Source organism: Setaria italica, chromosome VI (genome assembly GCF_000263155.2).
Source record: "Setaria italica strain Yugu1 chromosome VI, Setaria_italica_v2.0, whole genome shotgun sequence".
NCBI classification, from domain to species: Eukaryota; Viridiplantae; Streptophyta; class Magnoliopsida; order Poales; family Poaceae; genus Setaria; species Setaria italica.
Window position 1 is genome coordinate 6,718,156 of NC_028455.1, and position 24,349 is coordinate 6,742,504.

A 24,349-nucleotide genomic window follows, 5' to 3' on the forward strand; every position below is an offset into this window, starting at 1 on the left:
TCCACATCGAAGCGTCGAGAGCCGAGGCCTGGGTCGGGTCCGGCGCCACGCTCGGCGAGCTCTACTACGCCGCCGCCGCCGCCAACCAAACGTTCGGGTTCCCCGCGGGCAACTGCCCCACCGTCGGCGTCGGCGGCCACCTGAGCGGCGGCGGGTTCGGCGCCCTGTCGCGCAAGTACGGCCTCTCCACCGACAACGTCCTCGACGCCGTCGTGGTAGACGCCGAGGGGAGGCTGCTGAACAGGAGCACCATGGGGAAGGACCTCTTCTGGGCAATCCGCGGCGGTGGCTGGCGGCGGTGTGGATGGCAGCGGCGGCGGCGGAGCAGGTGGCGGCGGCGGCCGAGCAGGAGCAGGTGGTGGCGGTGGAGATGATTTTTTTTATTTTTTTTGATAATTGTTTGCCGAGTGTTTTCTGGGCACTCGGCAAAGTCTTTGCCGAGTGCCCGACACAAAACACTCAGCGAACCAGTGTTTGCCGTCAAGAAATTTGCCGAGTGTCGTTTGCCGAGTGTTACACTCGGCAAACGTTTCGCCGAGGGTTTTCTGGCCTTCGCCGAGTGCCCCAGGCACTCGACGAACTGTCTGTTTCCTGTAGTGGTAGTCACCTCCCTGCCCCGACCGCAGCGGCGAGTAGGAGGAGTCCGGCTGCCGTGCCATGCAACGGACGGACCGACTCCGCCACCATGTTGCCACGGGAGGTGGGAGGAGGAATAGGACGGGAGGCGCCGAGACAGAAGGAGCTGTACCACCCCATGTTAATGGTAGCTTAAGAATGTCATTAAGAAGTTAATGGTGAAATTTGGAGGAAAAAGGAAGATTATGGGCCAAAGTTAAATTGGGGCCAAATTTGGTCAAATCTCAATTTTGAGATTTGAATTTGGTAAAAATATGCAAAAATGGGAGGTCAAGCCTAAAAGGTATTTCAAACCCAAAGGAATAAAGTTTGGAGTTAAATTCCAGCTACGAGTACTACAAATGAAAAATCAGAAATGAGAGAAATTGAGTACTATTCACAATCTGAAAATATGCAATTCATAAAACAGCAATGAGTACCCCATTTTGAAATTAGTTTCTGAAGAATCTTTCATTTAAGTGGGCAGATATTATGGAACATGAGTGAGCTATGGTTCATGAAGAGTCTCTTGGATGTGTTGTTGGCCAAAGAAAGTGAAGGATTCAAATTTAAAATGAAGCTCAAAGTGGGGAAGTTGAGCAGATTTCAGCATAGCTGCTGAGATATTTCCTATCTAAAAACAGTGATAACTATGCGAGGTTGAAATTCGTTTCTGAAAATTTTTCCATATAAACCTTGAAAGGATTTTGAGCCCAAATAGGATATGAGGATCAAGGAATATATGGAAGGTGTTGTTGGACAAGGATAAGTAGGAATTGGAAATTTTTCTAAGGGCCCAAAGATTGAAACTGTATGTTGTCAGAGGAATTTTGTTTAAGTCCCAGAAAAACAAAGTTGTTTAGCAGTTTTTGGTGCAAATTTCTGAAAAATTTAGTGTGAAAGGTGTATGTGAGTATGTGCAAAATGGAATCCTTATTACTTGCTGAACAAAGATAAGTGGAAGTTGGACAAAACAAAAGAAGGTTGAGCATTTAAAATCGAGCCTAAAGAGGGGTAAGTGGCCCTGTCAAAATGTCTGACGAAACTAAATCACGTGATTCAGTTAACAGTTTCAGTTTTGCCCGAACTTTGTAGCTCGAAATTCATAGCCTTATAGCGATCTTTTTGACTTGAATCAAAACTATCAAATGGAGTACTTGGGATCCTCTACAAGTTTGCTTAAATTTTTTTTGAGAGTTTGGATTTGGATTTGGGCGAATTTGTGAGTTGAAATTTTGGTCGAAAGGAAGAAGAAAGGGGGGAGCGAAGCAGAGCAAAGCGCCGTGCAATCCAGCTGCATGCCAGCTCATCGGCCAGCGCGACGCCGCCGTGCCATGCACAAGTCAGGGCCAGCATCCACGCGAGCAAGCAAGCTGGAGGTGGCAACCATGCGCACGGTGAAAATTCGGATAAGTACCGCTCCTGCTCGTCTTGCTCATCCATTTACCACCGCTCGCTTTTTACCGCACCCCGGTCGCCGGCACGCTCCACCGCCGTCCGTCCACCGCTGACCGTTTCCCTCCACCCAAAGCTTCGCCTGAGCACCCTGCACCTCCGCCGCTAGCAGTTGCTCCACCTTATCCACCACAATGCCGCCCCGCCGTCATCTTCTTTGTGCCCGGCCACTGCTCTATTTTGGTAAGGAACCCGCCGTTGTGGAAGTCTTGGTTGTTGGGGCTAAGGTTGCCGTCCAAGGGTTTGGGTGAGCTGCGCATAGGTCGTAGATGGTGTAGAACCCGCCCGTTGGCTTGGAGCATGGCCGGTGTGGCCGGAACGCCAGCGCCGCCGTGTGTCCGCTGCCGCCATGGCCGCCGTAGGAGAGCTCTGAGCTCCGGCCATAGGGAGCCCTAGTTTGGGCGAGCGTCATGCGTTGTAGGTCGAGGCGAAGCTGCTAATCGAGCTTGTTGTCGTCGAGTCGCCGCCGTTGAGCCGCCCACCACCGCAAACCCTAGCGCCGTCGTTCCACCCGCGGTTCGCCGCCGTCGCCAGTCGAGCCACCCCAACACCACCACCAGCGTGTGCGCAATGTCTAGGCGAATTGAGCAAGCCAAGCCCCGTCGCCGGAGACCTCGCCACCAGCAAGGAACGGCGCGTACCCGCGCCTGTACCCGCGATTGGGGGCGGGAGTACTGTGCGTGGGCTGGGTCCGTAGGTCAGAGAGAGGGGGTAGGGCAGGGTGAGTGAGAAAGGTCCTTCTGGGGGGTTTGGATAATCATAGGTTTTTCTATTTGCAGATAAATAGTTTAAATTCATTTTTCACCATTTAATTCATTGAAATTGTAGAGTTGTCCAAAATTAGTGAAACCAATTTTGTTAGGCTTGTTTATTTTTCCTTTATGCATTAAAATTCTTAAACCCTAGGAAAAGATAATAAAAATTAGGTATTTATTTAGTACCTTTATTTAAGGTATTTAAGTAAATACTTAACCTTTATTAAATGCTTAAAATTTTGAATAATGTTTTCTTATTCACAAATTTTTATTAATTCAAAGGAATTAAGTTTTGAGATTAGAAAATAATTATAATGTTTTTCTAAAATAAAATAACAAGCTTAAGTTAGGTTAGGAAGGAAACTAAAATTTGTGGGTTAATCTTTATGGGTAGTTTAGTGTTGGCTTACAACTTTATCATGAAGGAAAGTTGTATAGTCATGTGTTCAAAAGTTTGCATCTCTAACTCCTGCATGTACTAAATCGTAGACACTGAAGCTCCAGAAGTGGAATTTCTGGAATTTTTTGAAGAACCTTCGGAGTTTGAGGAGGTTGTCGAGTTGATCCCTTGCGAGGCAGGATCATCTGAAGACGCTAACCTTTTTGTGGATCAAGGCAAACCCCGGTGCATCTAAACCCATCTACTTTCAGAAATTACTATTCATGAGTCCAATTAATAGTTATTTCCTTATGTGTGTGCATTAGGTCTAGGAGTTGATTGAAGACTTACTTTTATGCACAATCCAATCTTGTTATTAAGGACATCTTTGCCACCTATTCAACAATTAGTAACTATCCTATGCTTAGTAATGCTTAGATACCTGTGAGTAACTTTGGTTACTCAACTCTAAGGCTAAGATGGTCATACATGTTAATCAAGGAAATGGCTTGAGATTTTGGAAATGCAGACAAAAGTTAGAGATGGTAGTTCTGTCTGATAAGTTAATTTGGTTAAGGCTTGTTCGTTGTCTTAACCTTTAATCAAGTGATTTTACCTGGTTGCTTACTGGGTATGGGACCAATAAAGCCCGGTAGGTTAGTTGGCTCTCTGATCGGGAATATTTCATACCCGTGCTTGGTATGCAATGGAAAGGCAAGGGCGTAGCCTGAAACTCATATGGAGATCAGGCTAGATGTAGGGTCCCATGTGGGGGGGTGTCCCTGGGTTCGGGTAGTCATATTCCCAATCTTTGGGTACGGCTAATCGAAAGGTTGTTGTGTGCAACCTGTACAGTTGTGCATGGCTAGTCGTCGGGTATCTCCTGCAGGATGTAAATCGGTCCAGATCGCCGCAATTCTCGGTTATGAATGCAGTTGATCATCACTTAAGCATCGTAGTGTAATCAAGTTGAATGAAATGTTTTTCTTGAATTTAATATGTTGTATGACTTAGTTCCACTTGATTGTTAAAAATGTTTTATTCATCTAGACTGGTTAGGTAACAACTAAACGGAAGTAAAAGAATAAAGTTAAGGTTCCACTTATAGTAAGCTTTTTTCGCAAAATGTGAGTCAGCCAGTACACCAAACAACTATAATTCAGTTTTTGGAAAACTATCTATATTGGTTAGTCGGGTCAGTCTTGTTGAGTACCCTCGTACTCAGAGGATCCTTGTTGTTGTTTCAGAAACTCAGCAGGAGATCGTTGAGGGAGAAGCCCAAAGAACTAGGGTATCATACGAGTCTCATAGTACCCTAGAATAAAACTCAGCTATTTAATTATTGCCCAGGACTGGTTTGTGTTTTAAACTCTTAGTACTGAACTAACTTGCACTGTTAGGTTTACTTCAATCTATGGTTTATAATAATCCGTATCTCCGATATGTATGTCAAAATGTAATATTTGTTGATGCTTTCCCATCGCGGAAGTGATCTTGATGTATGGCTATGGAACACGTCGTGGATGTTTTGAGGAGTCCTAGGGACAATTGATGGACTACCGGACTTACACTGTTTTAAGTGCGTTTCGGATAATTGCTATTCTGATAGCGATTAGACGCACTTAAGCCGGTTTAAGTTGGACAGTTCTGCCACAGGAGCGGCCGCGCCGGGCGAGTAGCGACGACGGCGCACGCTGCGGTGGCCATGGTTGCCGAGGGAAGAGGTAGGTTGGCTGGCCGCGAAGTGGAGGAGGGGCGGAGGTGAAGGTGAAATGGCGAGGCGAGAGGGGTTTCAAATTGGATGGGGTTTTGACGAGGGAAAGGGACGAGGAGATATTTGCTGTGGATTGAACACCATCGAAAAAAGATGGGGCGGCTGAAAATAATATCGTGCGGGCGACGGTGACGCTGGAGATCGCGAGGGGGAGGTGCGCGTGCGAGGGGAAGGTGACCAGCCCAACTAATGGACCCAATTATGATGATGTGGCTTGTTTTGAAATGTTAGAGGCTAGTTATTAGCGATCTACTGTGGGGTGATATGTTTTTGTGGAAAAAAATTTTTGGAACGGTCCACAATACATAATTTTAGGGAAGAACTTTTTAGGTAATCTTGAAGTTGCTCTTAGAGCCTGCCCAGTAGTTTGGTATTTATTTAATTTCAAATTTTACACATAATTAAATTATATGATCTATACGTACATATTTTTGTTGGAACGTTTCATGATGCTCACCGGTAGTTCCTCCGTTCCAATTGTAGGTTGTTTTAACTTTTCTTATAGACATTTTTATGCATTTTGAAGTTTCTCCTGAAACTGTGTCGATGTAATTCTCCTCTTTTTAATGAAAAACGTGATATGCACGTCTTTAAAAAAAGATATAATTTATATTTAGATACATAATAATATTTATAAATTATCTACAGTTTGACCCTAGTTCGGGATGTTTCCATTGTACACGATTTTCAAATCTTGATGGCATCACATTCCCGGTTTATTAGAGTGATGTGAAATGGATTTGACCAATCGTGATGTCCAAACTCACAAACTTGTCTATAGTGAGATTTTAATAAATATGGTGAAGCTTTATAATTGGCACGGGTACAAATGATTGAATCGGAATATCAAGTTTGCATATTTTTTTTTGTCTGTGCAAATTACAGTGGGTGGGCGTACATGCAGCACTGTGCAGTGCAAGACATACGCGGTGGTGGCATTGAATTCGCTCTGACACTCCCCACCTACGCCGCCTCGGGCATTCAATGCCGCCCTTTTCCCTCCACCTCCTCCGCCGCCGCCGCTCTCACCACTCCCATCGAGCACTGCGCAGAGCAGACAGCGCACGCACGCGGCCGCCGCTCCGCACTCCGCCGCCGCCGTCCCCCCTCTCTCGCTGCACCGCGGTCGCCGCCGGGGGCATGGTGCCCGCTCGCCCTCCGCCGTCGCCGACGAGCGCGGCCAGTCCCCGGCCGCGGGAGTAGGAGATCTGGGGCGCTGCGTCCCCGGTGCCCCAATGCCCCACGGCGAGCTCGCCCCCGCGGAGTAGGGGAGCATCGAGGAAGCTCAGGTGCGGTCGTGCGGCACTGACGCTGGTGAGTGCCTGGTGACGAAGGCTTGAAGCAATCTTTGGTCCAAGGACGCGTGGATCTTTGGGTACGGATGAGCCGGTTCCTCTCTTGCTCTCTGCTTGGGTTCTTGATTCGCCGGCAGGTCATTATCCAGGTTGCCATGTCGCTACTCTAATCGTCGGTGTTGTTTTCTTCCTGCTAGGTCGGTACCAAAGAAAAGGGGGGAAATCAACAAATCAGTCGCCTGTTCGAATGCTGTGCGGTGAGGGTGACTGACTAGCTACTCCACCACCCTCGTTTCTGCTTCCTGGTAGGCACTACCGAGGGGAAAGCTTCTTGTTTCATCATCTATAATAAGACTCACCTGATTCCTGTTGGTTCTGAAACGATTTTTCTTAATATAATAAGACTCATCTGATGCCTGTTGGTACTAAGAAAGTTCAAAAATCTGCAACTCTTGCAGGGATCTTCTCAGCATGAGCGCCCGCCCCAAGTTTCAAGAGATGGGCCATGTGCTGGTTCTAGCAGTGTGCTTCCTGGTCTTGTTGCCTGGTTGGGCCTGTGGCCTTGGCTCCATGTCATCCATTGCAGTGTCTTATGGGGAGGACGGTCCAGTGTTTTGCAGCCTTAGCTCCGATGGCTCCCACCTGGTCTCCTGCTTTGGTGCAGATGCCTCTGTTCTGTATGGCGCGCCACCCAACATCCCTTTCCTTGGCCTTACAGCGGGGGATGGGTTTGTGTGTGGCCTCTTGCTTGACACCAGGCAGCCATACTGTTGGGGGAGCAACTCCTATGTCAAGAGCGGGGTGCCGCAGCCGATGATTGAGGGCGCAAAGTACTCTGAGATCAGTGCAGGGGACAACCACCTCTGTGCACTGCGAGCAGCTGCAGATGGGATTCATGGCGCTAACGATGGTGCATCGTTGATCGACTGCTGGGGATACAATATGACAGCCACACATGTTCTTGCTGAAGCCGTGTCGACCATTTCAGCCGGTTCAATGTTCAATTGCGGCTTGTTTGTGCGGAACAGGACTGTGTTCTGCTGGGGTGATGAAACGGTGAGTGGTGTCATCAGGCTGGCACCAAGGGATCTGCACTTCCAGTCTATTGGAGCAGGTGGTTACCATGTCTGTGGGGTGCTGGAGAATGAACAGGTTTTCTGCTGGGGCAGGAGCTTGGAAATGCAGCAGGTGGCACCATCCAGTGCTATCGGTGATGGTGATGTGAACATAGTGCCAATGGATGCGATGGTCTCTGTGGTCGGTGGACGGTTCCACGCTTGTGGCATCAAGAGCCTTGATCACCAAGTAGCTTGCTGGGGTTTCACACTTCATAACAGTACATCACCACCAAAAGGGCTAAAGATGTATGTGCTCGTTGCTGGGGACTACTTTACTTGTGGAGTGCCTGCTGAGACATCACTGATGCCAAGGTGCTGGGGCAACAGTGGGCCATTGGCATTACCAATGGCAGTACCCCCTGGAATTTGTGTACCTACTGTATGCAGCCATGGGTACTATGAATATGTGAACCACGGTGAAGTTGGCCTTAGCAAGGTGTGTAAGCCTGCGAATTCTAGACTCTGCTTGCCCTGTAGTACAGGTTGCCCAGAAGACTCGTATGAGTCATCTCCTTGCAATGCGACAGCTGACCGTGTTTGCCAGTTCGATTGCTTGAGGTGTGTCGCACAAGAGTGCTTGTCATTCTGCTTATCACAGAAGCAGACCAAGAGCCGGAAGTTGATGGCCTTTCAGATGCGTGTCTTTGTAGCAGAGATTGTATTTGCCATCATCTTGGTACTCAGCGTATCAGTAATCACTTGCCTGTATGTCCGGCACAAACTTCGACATTGCCAATGTTCAAATAGCGAGCTGAGACTGGCAAAGAGCACAGCGTACTCTTTCCGGAAGGATAACATGAGGATCCAGCCTGACGTGGAGGATTTGAAGGTCAGGAGAGCTCAGGAATTCTCCTATGAAGAGTTAGAGCAAGCAACTGGTGGCTTTTCAGAGGATTCACAAGTCGGCAAAGGCAGCTTTTCATGTGTATTCAAGGGCATATTGAGAGATGGGACAGTGGTCGCTGTGAAGCGTGCAATAAAAGCATCAGATGTGAAGAAGAGCTCAAAGGAGTTCCACAATGAACTTGACCTCCTCTCCAGGCTCAACCATGCACATTTGCTCAACCTGCTTGGTTACTGTGAAGATGGCAGTGAGAGGCTCTTGGTTTATGAGTTCATGGCTCATGGATCCCTGTACCAGCATCTGCATGGTAACGATCCAAACTTAAAAAGGCAACTGAATTGGGCCAGGCGGGTCACCATTGCTGTTCAGGCTGCTAGAGGAATCGAGTACTTGCATGGCTATGCTTGCCCTCCCGTAATTCACCGGGACATCAAGTCGTCAAACATATTGATTGATGAGGATCACAATGCGCGTGTCGCTGACTTCGGTCTATCTATAATGGGTCCTGCAGATAGCGGTACCCCGCTATCTGAGCTGCCAGCAGGGACACTAGGCTACCTTGACCCTGAGTACTACCGTCTCCATTACTTGACTACAAAGTCCGATGTCTACAGCTTCGGAGTTTTTCTCTTGGAGATACTAAGTGGCAGGAAAGCGATTGACATGCAGTTCGAGGAAGGAAACATTGTTGAATGGGCAGTACCACTAATCAAAGCTGGGGACATTTTTGCCATCCTTGATCCAGTCTTATCTCCACCCTCCGACCTTGAGGCTCTCAAGAAGATTGCTTCTGTGGCTTGTAAGTGTGTCAGAATGCGAGGGAAAGATCGGCCTTCCATGGATAAGGTGACAACAGCTCTGGAGCATGCTCTTGCTTTGCTGATGGGCAGTCCGTGCATCGAGCAGCCCATTCTACCGACTGAGGTTGTTCTTGGAAGTAGCCGGATGCACAAGGTATCACAGATGTCCTCTAACCACTCTTGCTCAGAGAACGAGCTTGCTGACGGCGAGGATCAGCGTATCGAGTACAGGGCGCCATCCTGGATAACTTTCCCTAGTGTGACCTCATCACAGAGGAGGAAATCATCTGCATCGGAAGCTGACATCACCGTCCGAACGACCACAGAAGGTAGGAATGCCGGGAGCAGCATAGGTGATGGACTGCGGTCACTGGAGGAAGAGATCAGCCCGGCTTCACCGCAGGAAAACCTGTACTTGCAGCACAACTTCTGAAGAAATGTCAGGAGCCGCAAGAATTTAACGCAGTAGCGTTCTGCCATTGCTGAGCAGCATTCTAAATTCAACTTTGTGCTCTGTTGCTATATTGAAATGCATTACAGTTTTTATACATCCTATATAGTAGCAGGCCATTTAAAAACAAGAGAGCTAATTAGTAGAGTACTGGAAGAAGAATTTAGCATCCAGGGGCATTTCTGTGTAGATTCATATGGCCTTTTCTTTTCTTTTCTTTTCCTGATGCTCTTTGTCTGTGGGTGGCTACAGTTGATGGATTGTCTTGTCTCCTCTTACAAAATTGTTTAATTTACTTAATCCTCTGGGTCATCTCTTTGGTTCGCAATGCACTTTTCGCAGCGAATTGTGATGCAAAATGCTTCATAAACATATGTTCTATTGGAAGGTTTCTTCAGATACTAGATTTGTGATCAGTAACAGACTAACAGGTTGGTTGGCCCAGTCTTCTCTCCAGAAACAGGTGCAATGTGATTCTCAGAGATCTGCATCTAGAATGGCTGCTGCCATGTTCCATGATCTATTTATGATGCATGAAGACAGGTTTTTCTAACCAATTAATCTTCCTGTAACACAATGAAGACAAGCTTTATTTAGTTAAACTAGTGGCATAATGATGGGTTTCTTCTTGAAATAACACTCACCATCCCCCTTTTTTCTGGTTCATCCCTAATTTTTTGCTGCAGAACTTTAGTGTCTGGAGTTACGCAGCTCCTTTTGTAAGTTGGGTGGAATCAGCGTGCTTTCTGTATTTTATCCTTTTCTTGTGAGTTTTAATTGCTGTGTGGTGGGAAATCGGTTTTTCTGGAAGGTTTATCTCACTTTTTTTTAATTTCATAGCCGGTGGAAATAAGCTGTTGCTATGGTGTAGGGATATGCAGATCAATGTTATGATCGTGCCAAGTTGAACATATTTGGGTTGTAATTTCATAAGATAAATTCCTTTGACGCAGCTTGTACCATTTATTTGGGTTCTGCAGATGAACAAGATGTTATCAAAATTACCACATAATTTTTTTCATACATTTTATTTTAAATTTGACACAATGAGTAGTACCACATAATTTCCCATTGCTTACATGATTTGTTTGATTTACGGTTCTCAGAAAGTCTAATTTTAATTTCTAGGACATAATGTAAGTGACCAACAGTTTCAGATCAACTTAAATGTATCCATCTGCTTCAAGCCTTCAACTGCCAGGTTAATCTTCCTACTATGTGAAGACATATCTTTGAATAGCAGTACCTATGCATTAACTCTTTTCAAGATGAGTTTTGTATAGTTTATAATCCTGTCAGTAAAAGCATCCCTTTGGTACCTTTTCAGGTGTACAAGAAGTGAAGTGTGAACCCAGTGTTCCTTTTCCACGTTTCCAAGTCTGTTTGCCTGCTTCTGTTAAGTGGAAAGGATGAAATGAGATCTCAAAGTAAATGGGGAGCATCCAGAAGAAACAGATACCTGCTGTCTAAATAGAAATAGAATGCCATTCTGTGGAAAGGGAAAAAAAGAAGCTTGTGCTGTTGCTTTAGTACTTGGCTTCATGATCGCCTCAATAGAAAATGTTTTATACGTATGCAGGTTGCTATGTTAGGACATTGAAGATTTTCAATATGATAAGATCAAAGCATCAGCATCTTCAAGTAAGGCAATTGTATCTTTGGGTGAGAACAACTGATCAGATCTTTCAGTGTTTTCTTCTAAATGATATATTGAGCCAAATGTTCCATAACCTCTGTGTGTGCATATGCTTGCATTATATGGTTCGGATAAATAACTATTAAGGATCCAAACTATTAAGTTTAAGGGTGTGTTTAGCCTGTTGTAATTGTTTTGTCCTTCCGGGAGTCTATTCTTGTCATTTGCTGTGGACCATTCTCTGGCCATGGTTTACTTGATCCAGATGCTATAGTCAGAACTGATGAGGCCATGCTTGTGAATCTTATCAAACCTGTAAGTTGCCAGAGGTCTTTACCTGATTTGGATGAATACTTCGTGCACATTGTTCACAAGTCAATAATTACTGTATTGGATGTAACCAAAAAAGAAATGAACTTAGAAGCATGCAAATGGAAATGCAAATGCCTACACTTATCACATCATAAGCTATAGCAAAGATGCCAAACTTAACATTGATTGAAACAGACCATTGCTTTAGAGTCAAGTGTCCTAGAAGGCGGAACTTGCAAGAAATTTCTCATATCTATGTTTCATACCATACTTTTTGTAATTTTATCAGGTTGCATTCTATCAGAGAATAGCTCAGTTCATAAAAGAAGCTTCTAAATTTGCCTTGAACACTGGAGGGGATATTCCAGATTCTGAATGAGCTGCTTCCTCTGATTATATCCTTCATAGTTGAAATGTAGACACAATTCTTTATCATAGCTATTTTTTCTTAACTGAACAGGTCGTCTCACGAGTCATGAGTATTGCTTGGAAGATACTCATGGAATCTCTGTGGACACTCATGTGCATCGTATTTCTAACCGTCTTGGGTGGGTTTTCCGAGAAGGAATGAAACAGGTAATTTTAGTTTGCTGTTGTCTGTTTGCTGAGAAAACCACAGAACCATCCATAATTTATTTAGGTAACTCGCTCCTTATGTTGCCATCCATTACTGTGCACAGGAAAATACCAAACCGGAACAAACAAGAATATCAGCAGGACAGAAAAGTACATTTGGATTTGAGCAGATTGTGTACTCCACTACGGCCCAAATGCAGCATCTATGGCATCAATTCCCTTTGCCATTGAGCTTTTAAGGAATCATCCGGTCCAAATCCAAAGCAAATGAAAACATGGTCTCTACAAAAAGTTTGGCGATGTTATCGCATTGAAGGGAGAAAGCACGTATTTTGGGTTGTGTAATTGTGTTCTGGTGGTAGATATTATTGGGTTTTCTTTGGTTGATCTATGATCGAGTGATCACCTTGTGCCAGAACCACTGGAAAATCATGCATCGTTTTGTATACATATAATTGTAATTTATTCAAGATGATGGATAGACACTATCAGTTACACTGTAAAGTATAAACTGCTTATATGCAAACGCAAGGGTTGGTTCCGGATCTGGATCTAATCCCAGAATTTTGTTGACGTGGTTATCAGTGGCTATTTCTTATGAGCTGCAGATGCAGTTCCTTTGTGGAGGAAATATGATGCGGATTAGCGAGATAACAATGATGCAGATGGAGCTGACCTGAAGGGGAGATGATAGTAGTGAACCGGAGAAAGATTCACAGGAAGATACATGCACAAAAAGAGGATCTAGTGCAAACCGGGAGAACGCTTCAGCAGTTTGCACCGGTCAAGTTACATGTACTACGTTATCTTCTTAAGACAGATTCACCACATTGCTTCATGAAAAGCGCATCATGTTTCATCTCGAAGAGCTTCAGATGAAGCCTGGTCAGCTTCCGCATGACGAAGCTCTCGTCAAGCAGAGCGTTGCACCATCCAAGCAGGGCACATAACAAAGATGCAGAGCACCAAAACATATCACAAAACAGGACAAGGCCACATTCAACGTAAGCATCGCAAGAGAAACTTATGCCTCGTGATCAGGATCATCACAACACAAGGCAAACACACCACAAAACTGGGGCATGCTGAAGCGTCTCTTGCAATGACTTCAAGCCACATGGGACATAGCTATCAACCACGAAGCTTCAGCCAGCAGCAGCAGAGAACCATTCAAATACCGATGCCAGTTGAAACACAAAATGAACCAACACAGGAATTACTTAATAGGCTGGTAGATATTAGCAGCAAACAAAGCTCCATAACAGGTCCACAAAACGACAGATTTGTCTCAGTGCAAAACTCTCGATATAACTAGAACAACGATAACAGGCCTACTGAAGCGCAGGTTTCCAAGACAAGCCATTCAACAGACGATGAGCAGCAACACCATGGCTAGGAGACATCTCTCCATGAGGCTATCGCATCTGAAGATATGCATACAAGCATGCCATTACCACCACCATCCATCTCCATCAGCTTACTTAGATCTCTGCCTCATCTTTCGGCGCTTCCTCTTCAGCCTCCTCATGCGCTTCTTCTTCCACTGAAAGTTGATACAAATGAGAATGCATCCGCGAACAGAGCATCGGCTAAAGACAGGAAACTAATAGCACGCACAGCGGAGGAAACAATACACTAAGTAACAGCAAAAGAATGTAATAGCAGGACAATTCTAACACAGGACGAATAGCATGTTAATAATGGACAAACAATATTCAAGGCAATTTGAAATGGTTCATTGTCTAACAGAAAATTTGGAGAACTCTCCACATGCAAGAAACATAAGGTCCTAGCTGCTTGTTAATGTTACATGCTTCTTGCTTGTGTCACTACGTTACTAACAAAGTGGAAAAAGCTAACAAATCCAAGTAGGTGAAGGTAAACAACAAATAAATTACCAGGTGTAAGTAGTAATGGGATCAGGCTTGACTACTGCTAAACACATATTAGAAGCTTATTCAAGGCAGTACAACAGGAATGAAATGCTACCCACAATTTTACAGAAGTATCACATCAACAGGAAGAAAAACCCTAGTTCATACACCACTGGAAAAGTCTACGCATAAACATACTGTTGAAAGACATTCACATAATTCCAGCGTCAGATCCAATCTTATGCAAGCAAATTATGTAACAACATACCAAATCTTGGATCATACCCAGCTTTATAAAGATTTAACTTATCAATCAGATGCTGCAAAACAAGTGGTACAATTCTTAACTAAACTGCACAAAGCAAAATACCACACTCCACAGGGCTCATATCAAGTGTATGCGATAAAGAAACCTTCACCGTGGCAGGGGGGGAAGCCCTACTACCAGGCGGCGGAGCACCACGCGCGCGCGAGCTACCCCTCCCGACCGCAGCGGGCAGGACGACGCGGAACGGGACCGTGGAGCACGAGATACCAAGCCCGCGCGACAAGATCGATCTCGGCTCGCTCGGCTCGGCTCAGCTCATGTCAAACCAGAAAGGCCCTGACTCGCACAAGGCGGCACCTCGCAGCCCATGGAACGATCCCAAACCGTTCGTCCCGCAGCCACAGGTAGGGGAGCACACGCACAGCGAGGCAGATCCGCCGTCCCGGCGAGGGCTTCCCCCGGAATTACGCCACTCGAGCCTCTCTCTTTGTAATCACAGCCCCAGGACACAAAAGCAAGAATCGAGCGGAGCAAGCACTAGTCATGACAAGGAATTGCTAAGCCACACGGATCTAATCATCTAAGCAATGAGCTAGACAGGAGGGTGAGAAGAGGAGAGTGGAGGATACCTTGGCCCTCATGGTCGCCTCCTCGCGGTCTCTCCTCGGCGCGTCTCCTCCTGCGGCGTCGGCGGCGGGGTTGCGATGGGGAGAGGGGAATGGGAGACGGCGGCGGCTGATGGTATATATAGGTGGGGAGGGAAGCGGAACCCTAGGAGTGATCAGGCGGCTTCGAGGACGTGGGCTTGGGCCTTAGGTGGGCCGTGTTTCTCGGAAGGGAGGCAAAATATGAGCCCGACGGAGGCCATAAAACAATATTGCTTCAAAATTTGTCCACCCGAATTTGGGAAAATAGGGCACATTCAACCGAATTTTCCAAATTCATGCGGTGATCCCTTCCAAACCTACCTATACAACTGTAATGTCTTTAAATTAGGTTAGCAAAATGGGATTTGTAGCCCCTATTTTCTCCACTAACGCGAGAATTTCATCATTTTCCATATGATGTTTCTCTCCAACTGTTTTTTTTTGTTTTTTGCGAATTTTCTACATTCTGAACATAACCTTTGTCATATCATCCTCCTTTTGCAGCTGCTCACATAATATCACCCCCTACTATCAACGTGAATGATTTGTTTGGTTCGCAATTTTTATTTTTACACAATGTGTTTACTAGTAGAACCAACTAAATGGATTAAATTCAAATTTATGATCAGATGTTCCGTCCCAGTTCTTAACCGAACATTCACGGACATGTCATTTCATCTCAATGCAAAAGTTGGCTAGTTCATGTAGTCAATCAGAGGAATTAACCATCATGACCACCAAAATGCACTTACAATCAATCAGGGAGGGCAAATCAAGATATAAAAGATGCAAATTAATATCATAATTCTATCCCAGCTTGAATTAAGAAATAAATGTGACAACAGTCATGGTAGAACAAGGGAAAGATGGCGCACGAAACCCAGATGGTTTCCCCACACTTTGTGCTGCAGCTTTGTTTTTTTGGTTTTTTTCATTTTCTTTACTATGGCGGCCGCGATTCTTCTTCCTGGAGGAAAGTAAAGGAAAGGGGGATTTACAGGTGCCAGTCAACCATCCATGGGGATACATTTCCTTGGTGATTATCATTTGGTGCTATTCCCGTTGCACTGGTGAATGAAACCATTGCCATGGGTGTTGCCGTTTGCGTGGATCCCATTGCTGCTGCAGCTGCTGCTCCCAACATCCTTGCGCTTCAGACTGGCCTTCTTTGCACCCCATATACGAATGGTGTGATCGTCGCTCGCTGATGCGAGCATGTGGGGATTTGCAGGATTCCAGCTTACACAGTTGACTGTACCTGAATGACCAGCCAGAGTCTCAATGAGATCCCCGGTGGCTCTATGCCATATGTAGACCTGAAAACAATATTACTTCAGGGCCATTTTCTGGTGAAGAGAAAACATGCAATGAACCGCATGGCTGGACCAACCAATTGCTTAGACATTGAAAATGTCAAATCTTCTGTTTCCCATTACAACTTTAAGATACAACAAATTTTTAGTTTCTATTTTAAACTGAAATGCAAGGCAGCATAATTTCTACTGCCTACCGGAAGGATGGATGTCATCACTACATGCCTCCATTATACCCATTAAAGTACTAATTCATCAGAAAAGGCATTTCAGTCAAAAGAAAAAGATAATTCCAACATATCTCTATCATTCAAATGGCATTTCCTACCCTAAAAAACAATCAGCAGCATGATTCAAGTCATGAGACATGTGCACATACAGATATACACATGCCTATTGAATTATAATCAATCTGAAGAATAGGCCTAGACATAAGTGCCGATCGCAACAGTGTATGAGTTAACCAAAGATTTCTGGAACATGTTTGAATGTTTTATATCATAAAAAAAGAATAACCAATGCATTGAGGATGGTTGAAATGACAAACATATCCTCCACATTCTTGATTTAGATTTGACCATCAGACGACAAATATAATTATCTACAATGGCATTTGTCTGGGAGTTGTGCAAATAATATAAGTGGCACACAAAGACAAAAAAATTTAAAGTGCCCCCATAATATAATAGTTCTACAGCCATAGGTGGTCACAAGGCAATCATCATACCTGTGAATCTTCACTCCCACTAGCAATGAACGCCTGCTCAGATCCACCAAAACAAGACCTTATCACAAACCGGCTGCGCTTATGGCCACTGTACCGACTGACTCGAATCGGACCATTTCGTATGTTCCACAAATGAATCACCTCGTTTACAAGATTTACAAGCAAGAAATCACCATCTTCAGATAGAGAAAATGAAGTAATTGTGTGATCCTCTTCAATTAGCCTCTCCTGCTTTGTCTCCCTATCAAGTAGAAGAATTGTGTTCTCCCTATTCATGCTTATTATAACCTTTCCATCTTTTCCTACAGTAAGATCGGGCGTTTTTGTTGATCTCTGCCCTTTCCAGCAATCTACTTCCGTACCATCTAAATCCCAAATGCAAAAGTGTTGATCGGCTAGACCAGACAATATTTGCTTTCCATCTGGAAACCAAGCACATGATATTAAACCAATGCCGGGTTTCTCATAAACATGAAGACATTTGCCAGATTTAACATCCCAGCGTCGGATGGTTTCTTCCACTCCACACGTGAGAAGCTGACAATCATCAGGGCTCCATGCAACCATCATCACCGACTTCTCATGACCATTCAATGTGTGCTTCAGTAATAGCTCTCCATCTTCATCAACCTACGAATGTAAAGATTACTGCATGAAAAGACAACTGAAAAAAAAAAGTGAAAACACCCTTTTCAATCCACAAATAACTAGATGTTCATAAAGCTGCAGCGTATAGTACAATAAGGGACCACCTGAGCTTTGAAGATGACATGCTGAAAATCCTATAGCTAGAAAAATATATATTTTAAAATTTTGTAATTAAAGGCTATGTTGTTGTTGTTGCAATTAAGTAATATAAAGCACTCAACCATAAAAAAACACACTCAGATCCACTAGTCAAACTGCACTTTGTGGGCATAAGGACCAACTTTCATGGCCGCGTAATTGTAAGATGGTATGTAATGTTAACAGGGGAAACATGGTGACACACACTTTCATGATCAATAACAACATCGAGAAGAGGCAGGATGCAAGCTAGGGAACAAACTTGGTAAATATCTACACTTAAGTTCCTTTGTTACAGAAGCTAACAAGATGTAAGTAGTAGGCTTGAAGGAAAAAGGTGATATGAAATGGCAAACTTCTGTCTTCTTCTCGAAAATAACCAAGGATTTCAAAACTCAAACTTTTTTAAAGACATAAAGAGCAGCGAATGAAAAGTATTAGTAAGACTGGAAAAGTTCAGTTCTTGACATGAGGTGCAAAATAAGAAACTAAGGAGTAGGCCACCCAATTTGTCCACAGACCATGAGAAAAGAATACGTTAAAAAAATAGATTCACAAGTTTACCTCCCATATCATTGCGGATTTATCATTTGATGCTGAGGCTAAATACTTCCCATTGTTTGAAAATTGGATAAACCACACCTCATTATGATGCGCATGCAAAACCTGCTATAGAATTTTGGATTAGAATCATCGAACTATAGGATATGCAGCTAGTAGAAAAAGATTAATCTTGGTAACCAAATTATCTAACTTCAACAATAGTTTCAAGTGAAAATATAAGTATGACACAGTGCGAGTTGCATGTTTCTATTTACTTTTTACTTGGGGTGAAAGATCAGATCCTTAACATGATGGAGCAAGCTAGAAGAAAGCTTAAGAGGTCTTCATGCTATAAAGGATCATGCCTTCAGATTTGCAAACTACTACATCAAAGTTGGGAATTCCATTGCTTTCTTTCAAATTGCCATACTTCATAATCCAAAATCTAGATGATGGCAGTGAAATACAATTATACAGAAGAGAAAAGAACCATCGAGCGGTGTTTTAAATAATGTACAATGACGAATCAAGACAGTACATGAGTGGCTGAGCAGCAGACACAGCACTGGTGCTTATGTAGGAGAATTAGCGCTCCAAGCAAACACTGAAGCAAGCACAAGCATTAGTTTTTTACCTGTAGCGTGCGAGATGGTATCTGATCTTTCCCACAGTGATGATCAATGTAGAGTGATAACCCATCTACAGAATTATGGAAATAGCAAGCATCTCGTTGCACAGTAAGTGCTTGCTCAACTAAATTCTCTAACCTCCTCTCTGGTACCATAACTGTTGGAGGGAGCACCTTTTGCAGTTCCTCTAGGAGCTTCAACCGTGAAGTAGAAGAATCAATGCCAAGCTTTGAAAAACCAACGAACAATTGTTGTGGAGAACAAGAGATCATACAGCTCGACAATTCGTGCACTCTTTTCCTATTAACACCAAGGGGTGTGATTTCACTTCGTAATGTCTTCATAGCACCCATGACATTGTCATCTCTCAGAAGTTCAAAGAATTTCTGCTCCAATATCAAAAATGCAGCAGATTTCACAATGTTCTCATCGAGTAGGCCAATCTTATTCAAGGTAACCACTGCATTATCCCAATTCCCATCAATCACCTGCTCTCTGAAAAGATTCACCATAGGGTTATGCAAAGTTATCCCTGATTCTTCCTCCAGAACTGCTCCGCTTTTTTCATATCCAAGACTATACAGAGTTTTTGTGATTATCCTGACAAACTCCTCTTTCTTAATAACACCCTTAGAACCAACCATAACTTCTTTCCCTTGGGAAGGCAAAGGTCTAGCCATTGTACTTCCCAAAGGATTGGCAGATTTCGAAAACGAGAAACAATCTGGCAAGCTTGCAGATTCTACTGAGGATGCTCTTGCGCGTTTTGAGGGTGGTTCATCATCTTCAAAACCTCCCATGAAATGCCAAAGTCAGCCCATATATTTTTCACTTCAGGGAAGGTGATGTTATTCAAGCACCAAGTAAAATATTCCAATGAGTTACTAAAACAGATGGAGGTTCCTGCAGAGAAGCATCAATTAAAAAGTGAGTCACTAATCATCAAACAAGGCCAAGATTCTAGCTTAACCTTTGTTCAGAATTCAGTGCAAAACCACCAGAAATTTTTCATTACACAAAAACTAACAAGAAATAATGCAAGGAACACATTGCAGCGGGAACAAAGTGACAAACCAATCCTATCCTCCATACCACACGTGACAAGGGCCATCTAAAAGCTAATACTATATTAGCACTCATATTAGTTGGCCCTGTGAACAAAAATTGAACATTGTGAACAAAAAATAATTAGTTGGCCCTGTTAAAAATTCCTTCCTCGGTTCTGACTGTATAGCACTCCACTCCATAAAGAGGAGAAAAAACTCATTTGCTACGCAGCAAAGGACACCATGATCATTAACCTTCGTATCAGAAGGTAGTAAGATACTCTTTATTGTCAATCTTAGAATTATCCAATTACTTAGCAGCGCATCCCACAGAATAATCAAAAGCATGACACAGTTAGGCTGCTCAGATCAAAGAAAAGCCATAACAGCGCTATCTTGTGCCAGGCTTTACTGAATTAAAAGAGCATTGCTGCAATGCAGGAAACCAATTGTCGTTGGAGAAACCACCAAGATTCTTCGCTACTACTTGAACCGAAAATTGACAAGATGCTCTGCTTTAGTCTAGCAAAACATACTAAAAGGAATGCGCATACTGAACGATTGACATACCAAGGAGTATCAGCCAACCTTCCAAGCAGACAAAAGCTCTACACCTAATCTACTTGCACAGCTACAGAGGGTAAAATTGCCGCAAACACATTCGACATATGTAAGCATAAGTTGCAGTTAGGTTGTAATTTCAGTCCAAACAACAAGTATACTGCTAGAGTCACATGTTTGGGTGATCCAAAAGTTCTCCAGCAAACCACTAACTCCTAATTCTTGTCCATATCAGTACAAGCTGAGGCACACAACCTCTACTGCCACGCAACATCAGCAATCCTCTTGCCCTCGCAATGCTACTTTTTCCACACAGCATTCCTTCCAACCTCCCAAACATTCCCCACGCACAGAGCACGCATCCCTTCCCAGCCAAAATCATACCGAATGGATAAGCACGGAGTCATTAACGCCAACAGGTAGATTCCCACCTGCAATCCACTCCTACAATTATTAGTTCGTTACCGCTTAATTAATCACCATGAACTAGCGCCCCACTCACACCCCTCCGCAATCTACTCCGCGCATCCGACAAGGGGGCTCAGCAAGCGGCGCCCCGACGCGAACCGATCATCGAATCCCACCCACCCAACCCCGAGTTCTCAAGCAAGTTCGTCTGTTCAGCGCACCTAGACGCGCCGACGCGGCGCACCCGACACCGGCAACCGGCGCACGCGAGCGCCCAAACCCACACCCAACACGGCAGGCACGGAGCAGCGAGGGTTAGCGATCGGAGGGGTGCCTGACCTCCAGCCCGGGACCCCGATCCCCGCCGATTCGCCGGGAAACGCCGAGAGGAGCCCCGAATCGGCGCCGAATCGCGCGGAATCTCCGTGGAATCGCCCGCCCCGGCGGAGAGGAAGGCGGCCCAGCGGACGGATTGGGTGGGGAAAGCGGCGAGAGGGAGGCGAGGCGAGGAGAGAGAGAGGGAGAGAGGTGGGGAGGGGGAGGAGAGGGGTGGTGGTGTTTGGCTTGGGGGAGAGGGGAACCGACTGAATAGAAAAGGGCAGGAGGGGATGCAGAGAGGGACACACCACACCGGCACAGGCACAGCACAAGGAGAGAGAGAAGGGGGGTAGACTAGAGAGAGAGAGTACCTTCCTTGTGGATCTCTCTCTCACTCTAATTCATCACAGCTTTTTTTTCCCTCTCTGATCTCCATCGTCTCTTGGAGCGCTTGGTGGTGTTTCTTGTTTAGGTGTTGCCTTTTGAGTTGCAAATTTGCAATTCATAAGAAGGGATTCACGAGAATTAAAATGGTGGTATCTTAGGGATAGAGTACACGGTGGCTTTCCGTGTCTAGAGGATAGAGTGTACGAAGGTGTTTCGAAAAAATGTTAGGAGTAAGTGATCGAAGGGATGGCACCTGGCGTGTTCGGAGAACTAGGGCTGCGCTGCTGTCTTCGTGGTCTCTGTGGTAATTTGGTAATTAGACGCTAAAGTTGTAGTACGTGTTTAGGAAAGAGATGTGACTCGAGTTTGATCCACGCCTACCCACATGATATAACACTTTATCTTCGATAAGATTTGTTGGTATGCTAATTTTGATAGGTCATATGACTATTTGCTATTTTAAGCATAGGTTATATAATGGATAATGGGAATTTTAAAGCTTGTAGGCGTTTTGCTACTTTTAGCTTCTCGCTTAGCTGAAACTCCATCACTTATATGGTGTTTAGAGCTAGAGCTTCTGAAATGGCACGTTCATTCTGAAATGGCACTTATCAGTTCTCTCTTGCAAAAAGTTTAAACATTAAATATATACTATCTTGAATATATCTTAATCGATGCCTTTCCCTAATGTGTTCCTACTTCCTTTTTTGCTGATAGGTAGGCCAGTTAACATTTTGGATGTAACAAAATAAACCTAGCTATTGTGTCAAATTCTTGTCATGTAATGGTGTTTGGTCCGTGACCTGTTAAGATAAAAGCAATGCAGCTATTTGTTGGCCCCAACATTATCATTGGTTGGTGAATTGGTATGGGCGGTTACAAATAAAGTCCTTTCTCCTTAGGAATGGCAATTTAGCTTTAAACCAAATATAGTAGATTTCATGTACCAACAGAATTTCCACATGACACATGAGGAGTTATATTCAAATTGAAACGGCTATTTGGATGGATCACTGCCAATAGAATAAAAAAAAGACGAGACATTATGTGATGTAACTGAAAATGTCGTGCAATCATCATTTTTTGTCCCTTTCGCTCCTGTAGTAAGCATAGGGAATTTTGGTAAGAGTTCTTCTGTAGATGAAATTTGGCAGTCTCCTTTTATGCTCATTAAATTCCAGTTAAAACTGCAAGGTGATTCTAATCTCAAGTCGATCAACTGAGTTGACTTTGCCAGTGATATTTTTGAGAGGATCTAGCCTGTTCGCTTCAGCTTATTCAACCAGCTTATCAGCCGCAAAACAGTATTTTCCTCTCACAACAAATCAGCCGTTTTAGCTTTTCAGCCGGCTTATAAGTTGAAGCTTTGCCAGTGATATTCCTAGTTGATATTACGGCTTATTTGCATTTTGGGCTACAACGAGCAAAACGGAGTTGGCCCGGCCCATAATATAACCACACAGTAGCACTTCTCCAAATCTCCAGTGCGGCAGTTGACCCGTATATGGAAGCTGGACTTATGTGTCATTTTTCTGTTTAAAGAAAAAGAGGAAGTCTCCGTCAAAAGAAGGCGTAATGTTACTTTGCTTTGATGCTTTCTATCATATCTGGACAATATCTTCCCAGGTAAAATATAGTAGTAAAACAGTAAGCAGAAAAAGCTCAATTAGAGGGAATTATTCCATTAGCATGAGCAAAACTGACGTTAAAGATGTAAGGCATTAGAGAATAATTTCACAGGAAGAGAAAAATTCATGAGCATAAAAAGAAGAATTTACTTAAGGAAAAAGTAAAAGGAACAAGACGCACTAGATCGGAGCCCATTTCAATAATTATAGGATAAGAAACAACGTTTTCTCTTCGAAAATACCTGGAATAAAATAAAACGTGATCTCAAAAGGTGTGGAAAAAAAAAGGTCACTATGACCATGCATCATTGTTCGCTCCCTGAAGCTAGAGATGCTATTCAGAGAAAAATAACCATTTACTCCCTCCGTCCCGATTTAACTGTCGCTTGGGAACCGGGATTGTGAGGGAAACACAGTTCCCGAGCGACAGTTAATAGGGGACAGAGGGAGTATGTATTTATTTGGAGCAAAGCGTGGAGATGCATGCTATAACTGGGGAAGGAAATTGTTTTACATGATTACATCATTACTTGTGGATTATAAAAATTTATAATCACTACTGGAGAACTGCCCTTCCATCCATGTGCCATCGAAGGCTACCACAGGGGACGGGGGCTTTAGACCCGGTTGTAAAGACCAACCGGGACTAAATCCCCCCTTTAGTCCCGGTTGTAATAGCTACTGGGCTGAAAAAATCTAATGGGGCATTTTGTCTCGGTTGCAAACACCAATCGGGACTAAAGGCCCCCATTTAGTCCCAGTTAGTAATTCCAACTGAAACTAAACCGATTGGTAATTTCAATCGGGACTAAAGGAGAGGGGCCTTTAGTCCTGGTTGGTATTTTCAACCGGGACAAAACATCCCGTTTCACCGGTGGCAAGCAGCGCCGGCCCCTTATCTTCTCACGCATCATTTCTCTTCTAATTCCTATCTTCTCTCCTCCTCGGGCAGGCATTTCTCTCTTCTAATTCCTATCTCCTCCTCGTGCAGGCATTTCTCCCGGAGAGTAGTGGCGGGCGAGCGGCGACGGGTTGGCACGGTCGGGCGGGCACGGGCCGCGACGGCAGCGGGCGAGTGCTGGCCTCTTTTTTTATTTTTTTTTGAAACCTTTTAGTCCCAGTTGGTTTTACCAACCGGGACTAAAGGGATCTTTAGTCACGGGTGAATGATTCGGGACTAAAGGACTCCTTTTATCTTGAAAAT

The 24,349-nt window shown here is 44.3% G+C and overlaps 2 protein-coding genes and 1 long non-coding RNA gene across 7 annotated transcripts; 1 reads left to right on the plus strand and 2 right to left on the minus strand.

Moving 5' to 3' along the window:
• The first annotated feature begins 5,800 nt into the window (after positions 1 to 5,800).
• LOC101758009 (putative receptor protein kinase CRINKLY4) lies at positions 5,801 to 12,514 on the plus strand. Of its 3 annotated transcripts, none has more exons than XM_022827320.1 (6): positions 5,801 to 6,353; positions 6,471 to 6,578; positions 6,732 to 10,687; positions 10,814 to 11,148; positions 11,895 to 12,010; positions 12,115 to 12,514. In XM_022827320.1, exon 3 carries the CDS (start codon positions 6,745 to 6,747, stop codon positions 9,466 to 9,468), a length of 2,724 nt encoding a protein of 907 aa, XP_022683055.1. In that variant the 5' UTR covers positions 5,801 to 6,353; positions 6,471 to 6,578; positions 6,732 to 6,744; the 3' UTR covers positions 9,469 to 10,687; positions 10,814 to 11,148; positions 11,895 to 12,010; positions 12,115 to 12,514. The 3 variants fall into 3 exon arrangements, with proteins under 3 accessions (XP_022683055.1, XP_022683056.1, XP_004972946.1); XM_022827321.1 differs by having other exon boundaries at positions 10,814 to 11,127; XM_004972889.3 differs by having other exon boundaries at positions 10,814 to 12,010.
• A 696-nt stretch (positions 12,515 to 13,210) lies between these two features.
• Positions 13,211 to 15,079, minus strand: LOC105914520. Its single transcript, XR_001164260.3, has 2 exons — positions 14,782 to 15,079; positions 13,211 to 13,553 (listed from the first exon to the last, which is right to left on the minus strand). It is a non-coding gene; the product is annotated as an uncharacterized LOC105914520 (long non-coding RNA).
• Positions 15,080 to 15,571: 492 nt separating this feature from the next.
• On the minus strand, positions 15,572 to 21,404 carry LOC101758974 (WD repeat-containing protein 26). 3 transcript variants are annotated; one of them, XM_022827541.1, is made up of 5 exons: positions 21,152 to 21,404; positions 18,803 to 19,700; positions 18,190 to 18,294; positions 16,840 to 17,469; positions 15,572 to 16,115 (listed from the first exon to the last, which is right to left on the minus strand). In XM_022827541.1, the coding sequence occupies exons 2-5, from the start codon at positions 19,595 to 19,597 to the stop codon at positions 15,843 to 15,845; spliced, it is 1,803 nt and encodes a 600-aa protein (XP_022683276.1). In that variant the 5' UTR covers positions 19,598 to 19,700; positions 21,152 to 21,404; the 3' UTR covers positions 15,572 to 15,842. The 3 variants fall into 3 exon arrangements, with proteins under 3 accessions (XP_022683276.1, XP_004972947.1, XP_022683277.1); XM_004972890.3 differs by having other exon boundaries at positions 18,190 to 18,291; positions 21,152 to 21,403; XM_022827542.1 differs by lacking the exon at positions 21,152 to 21,404 and adding an exon at positions 21,034 to 21,056.
• Between the last annotated feature and the right edge of the window lie 2,945 nt (positions 21,405 to 24,349).